Source organism: Gekko japonicus, unplaced genomic scaffold (assembly GCF_001447785.1).
Source record: "Gekko japonicus isolate JY-2015 unplaced genomic scaffold, Gekko_japonicus_V1.1 scaffold2676, whole genome shotgun sequence".
In the NCBI taxonomy this organism is placed as follows: Eukaryota; Metazoa; Chordata; class Lepidosauria; order Squamata; family Gekkonidae; genus Gekko; species Gekko japonicus.
In genome coordinates this window covers 156,863-162,030 of record NW_015169260.1, presented here as the reverse complement: position 1 = coordinate 162,030, position 5,168 = coordinate 156,863, and the positions used below count along the sequence as shown (strand labels likewise).

Below are 5,168 nucleotides of genomic sequence, written 5' to 3'. Positions count from 1 at the left end.
AAGCTCTCCCTCCTCTGTGAGGGCAGATCTGCACGTTCCCCCTACCCCAATAGCTAGCAATCCAAAATAGCCCAGTAGAGCCTGAGCGTTGGGTGTTGCCTTCTGACACACTTCCGGTGATGTCAGGGGGTGTGGCATATGCAAGTAAGTTATGCTAATGTTATGCTAATGAGCTCCTGCACCTCTTTTTTCTACGAAATGACCCCTGGGTATTACTACTCCTGAGGGTGTCAGATCTCCTATGAGTGGCTACTCAGGTTGCCATCTCTGGATTGTGAGATTCTTGGAGATTTGGGGGGGGGCAAAGCCTGGAGAGTTGTAATTCCGGAGGGTCACTAGCCACTGCCAAAAGACTGAATAACCAAAGAGACATCACAGGATAAGTGAGCAGAAAATAGTCCATGACAACTGTGATATATTGTGGCTCAAAAATGATGGTCACAGTCACAGAACAGACCAAACAAAGGAAAGAAGAAACTGTGAAGTAATTGCGGTAGAAAATATTTAAAAAACAATCACAAAATTCTTATACAAAGATGTGTACAAAGAATCTGCATATGTACCGTAAATGCACAAAGGCAGCTGAAATTGGTGAGATTGACGATGATCTCCGGAATGTTCTATCGTTTCGATACTATTCTTCTTCCAAATGTAGATCAATAAGAATTTTGTGATTGTTATTTAAATATTTTGTACCGCAATTACTTCACAGTTTCTCCCTTCCTTTTTTCCAACCATGATATTTTTACAGAGGGGAATATACCTCTTTTATAGATTTTTTTTTTTAAAAAAAGCTAATACATTTCTGTACATTCACACAAGAATGAGCATCAAAAAAAATGATTCCACAATGATAACAAGCACAGTCCAATACTCTAAAGTTCTTATAAACAGTAAATCTTCTTTGTGTCTTTTTTTAACTTAAAATTTTTATTTTTTTTTTACCTTAGCAAGTGCACAACAAACATATATTGTACATTCTGTAGGCAAACCTGTGAATTGGGCGGAGCCTGAGGAGGCCGGGGTTTAGGGAGGGGAGGGATGTCAGCGGGGTATAATGCCCTGGAGTCCACCTCCCAAAGCGGCCATTTTCTCCAGGGGAACTGATCTCTGACACCTGGAAATCACTTATAACCCCAGCCACCCCCTGGAAGTTATATACTATATCTGAAAAACACTGTAATTTTTAAGGAATATACACAAAATTCTATTTGAAATTACAAAAAAAACCCCTTCTTATGAACTATTCTTTAAAGGTGCAGTACAAGTTGAATTTAAACACAGGAAGCTAAACCATAATACACGAGGTTAACCACATAGTCTTAACCACGGCTTAGCCTCCATTAAAGGGACAGGACTTCACCCCCGCCCCTGGTTGTTGGCAAACCTTTCTGTCATATAGAAAGTCCAGTCTTTATAGAAGCCTTACCAGTGAGGGATTGTGAAAGGCAGGAAGAATGCCGGAACATCTCCAGCAGAAAGGCTTCCGTGTACGGCAGCACGGAACGGTCGGACAGCCGGGGCTTTCTCTCTCTGCCGATGGTTTGGTCTGCAGGACAGGAGAGAGAAAAGAGACTGAATAAATATACCTTCATTTTATTGAGGGCATTTCTACTCAACTTCTCTCCCCAACAGGGAGCCAAAGCAGGCTATATCTCACCTCCATTTTTTCTAATCGGTCTCAGTGAATCCTTTCCTGCTCAGCGTTCATCTCTGCATACTGTCTCTCTGCATGATGCTCACATTCAGTGAAATCATCTCTTATCACAGAGAGAAAGCTGATTATTGGACTGTGCTTGTCAACTTGGCGGAATCATATTGATCTATTTTTTGAAAATCTATAAAAGAGTGGTATTCCCTTTGTAAATATATCATGGTCGCCATGGACTATATTCTACTGCCAAGAGACTAGCAACCCTGGTGGGCTACAGCCCAAACGCCCAGGAAATGTTATTTTAGCAGAATTTCAAAGAGTGTTCCATATGTACTTACTCATCATGGTTGACCTGCCATTGGTTGACAAACACGCAGGTGTCTTTAGGGATGTAGAAGCCGCTCAGAGCCGTGTCCCGAGTGGTGCTTCAAGGAAAAACAAGGGCCGTGATTCACACAAGGATAAGCCGCTGCAAGTCTTTTATGGAATAGCATGTGCTAAATAGAAGAAAGCTTGTGACCCTGAGCTTATATTCCTGGAAGAAAGTCCCTTGGAACGGAAGAGATGCTCTTCTGGTTAAAAGGGTTTATGGGAGTTTTGAATGCAAAACCGAGATGAAGTTGGGATAAATTGCAGGCGATAAATGGAGTCGCCAGCTCCGGGCTGGGAAATATCTGGAGATTTTGGGGGCGGAGCCTGAGGAGGCCGGGGTTTAGGGAGGGGAGGGATGTCAGCGGGGTATAATGCCCTGGAGTCCACCTCCCAAAGCGGCCATTTTCTCCAGGGGAACTGATCTCTGACACCTGGAAATCACTTATAACCCCAGCCACCCCCTGGAAGTTATATACTATATCTGAAAAACACTGTAATTTTTAAGGAATATACACAAAATTCTATTTGAAATTACAAAAAAAACCCCTTCTTATGAACTATTCTTTAAAGGTGCAGTACAAGTTGAATTTAAACACATGAAGCTAAATCAGGGAGAGCTAGAATCCTGATCCTACTACTTTATCTTAGGGGCAGTATGCACTGGGCAGTCCTTATCCGTGGAAGCCCCGGAGAAAGGAAGTAACGATTAATCACATTTCCTTATTACAGTCAGGGGTCATTTCCTGCGGGAGCACACAGGAGCGGAGCTCCGGCAGTAAGGAGCCCAGGGAGGGGAGGGATGTCAGCGGGGTATAATGCCCTGGAGTCCACCTCCCAAAGCGGCCATTTTCTCCAGGGGAACTGATCTCTGACACCTGGAAATCACTTATAACCCCAGCCACCCCCTGGAAGTTATATACTATATCTGAAAAACACTGTAATTTTTAAGGAATATACACAAAATTCTATTTGAAATTACAAAAAAAACCCCTTCTTATGAACTATTCTTTAAAGGTGCAGTACAAGTTGAATTTAAACACAGGAAGCTAAACCATAATACACGAGGTTAACCACATAGTCTTAACCACGGCTTAGCCTCCATTAAAGGGACAGGACTTCACCCCCGCCCCCGGTTGTTGGCAAACCTCTCTGTCGTATAGAAGGTCCAGACTTTGTACAAGCCTTACCAGTGAGGGATAGTGAAAGGCAGGAAGGAGGAATGTGAATGCCGGAACATCTCCAGTAGAAAGGCTTCCGTGTACGGCAGCACGGAACGGTCGGACAGCCGGGGCTTTCTCTCTCTGCCGATGGTTTGGTCTGCAGGACAGGAGAGAGAAAAGAGACTGAATAAATATGCCTTCATTTTATTGAGGGCATTCCTACTCAACTTTTCTCCCGAACAGGGAGCCAAAGCAGTCTATATCACTCTCCTCACCTCCATTTTTTTTCCTCACAACCCCCCTTTGAGGTAGGTTAGGCTGAGAGCTTGTGCTTAACCCAAAGGCATCCCATGAGCTTCCATTGAAGAGTGGGGATTCGAACCCAGAATCTCCCAGATCCTAGTCTAAGCCAGGGCTCCCCCATGGTGAAGAAGGAGAGGAGGTGGTGGAGGAGGAGGAAATTGGATTTAAACCCTGCCCTTCACTACCCGAAGGAGTCTCAGAGCGGCTTACAGACTCCTTTCCCTTCCCCTCCCTGCAACAGACACCCTGCGAGGTGCTGAGAGAGCTCTGAGAAAACTTGTGACTGACCCAAAGTCACACCAGCAGCTCTACATGGAGGAGTGGGGAATCAAACCCGGTTCCCCCAAATTAGAGCCTGTGCTCCTAACCACTGCGCCAAACTGGCTCTCTCAAGCTTTTCAGAAAGTGGGTGGGGCTAGTGTAAAGGCAAGATTCTTATTGGCCACACTTATCCAGATGGCAAGAGTTTCTATGGCTGCAACAGCAGCTGTGGTCACTGGAGAACCAAGAGACCTTGTAGCTACTCAGACTTTCCTCAGTCAGTATATGGGACTGTTCTTCTGCCTTCAGGCTTTCGTTCTTTTTCTTTCCCCTTCTTTCTCCATTCCTTCTCCTCTTGCAATTCTTTTGCAAAGGAAGGAAGGAGGTATCATGCTTGGCTCGGCGTCCTGTGGCAGCCATTTTAGGTTTGACTCCACCGCCTGCCACAGCCATTTTGGGATGTTGTTCCCCACCTCCCCATGAAATTCCAAAGGAGCCCCACAGGCTCCAAAAGACTGGGGACCCCTCCTGCTCTAACCACCACAGCACGCCACCTCTCCTACACGTTATCTAAATTAAGCTGAGTTTCAGATTCTGAGTGAGGGGTCTTGGATTACCTATCTCCTCCTGAATCTTCTTCTGGATTTCCGGGTAGGTCGCCAGATACAAGAGGGACCAGGACAAAGCAGTGGTTACCGTGTCGAAACCTTGAAGGAAAGAACAAACGGATCCGTTAATAACAAGACACCCAGAAAGGTGGAACGTTAATGCACGGATTCTCTTTCCGAGAATTCACAGTGAGCCTCATTTACTACCCTAATCTGGGAAATGAAAACTTTCAAAAACCGGGGATCCAAGACCGGTAAGAAGCACTGAAAGTCTAAGAACGTGTCGAGTGTTTTGAGCAAAGGGGTTCTTTGGGGAAAGTGATTTCTAGGGAAAGCGAATTTCAAAAGTGGGATGGCTTTACATATCTCTGAATGGCCAATGTAGAGATAAGCTTTATGTAGGAAAACAGAAAAATAAGGCACTCCTAAAGTGAAGGCGCCCCCCCCTCAGCCTCCAGACTTTGTGACAAGAGAGACAGATAGCTAGACAGCCACAATGACGTTTCCTTCCTGTGTTTACACTTTTGCCACTATCCCTTTGGTATGCAGAATGGAGATCTCAGGGAACAACTTCCTTCCTTCCATTCATTCTCTCCCCCAGAACTTCGCTCTTTCCCCCCCTTGCACGCACCAAGAGGGAGGACACCCTGTCCTCATTTTGGCACCGTGACTCAGATGGCCTCTCGCCATCTGAGTCCATCCTTTGCTAGTTAGAATAGAATACTACCCTATCTCTCATCTTTCTTATCCAGATTGTAGTTCTAGAATAAAGAGACTAGTATGACCAGGGGTCATTTCCTGCAGGAATGA

At 45.1% G+C, this 5,168-nt stretch overlaps 1 protein-coding gene across 1 annotated transcript in view; it reads right to left on the bottom strand.

Moving 5' to 3' along the window:
• The window catches only part of LOC107114913 (cytochrome P450 1A4-like), a 15,854-nt gene that overhangs the window by 4,309 nt on the left and 6,377 nt on the right, over positions 1-5,168 (bottom strand). Inside the window, exons 4-6 of the mRNA XM_015416519.1 lie at positions 4,368-4,457; positions 3,214-3,343; positions 1,993-2,079 (exon numbers count right to left, since the gene is read on the bottom strand). Of these exons, the coding sequence (XP_015272005.1) occupies positions 1,993-2,079; positions 3,214-3,343; positions 4,368-4,457 (307 nt within the window). The remainder of the gene's footprint in view (positions 1-1,992; positions 2,080-3,213; positions 3,344-4,367; positions 4,458-5,168) is intronic.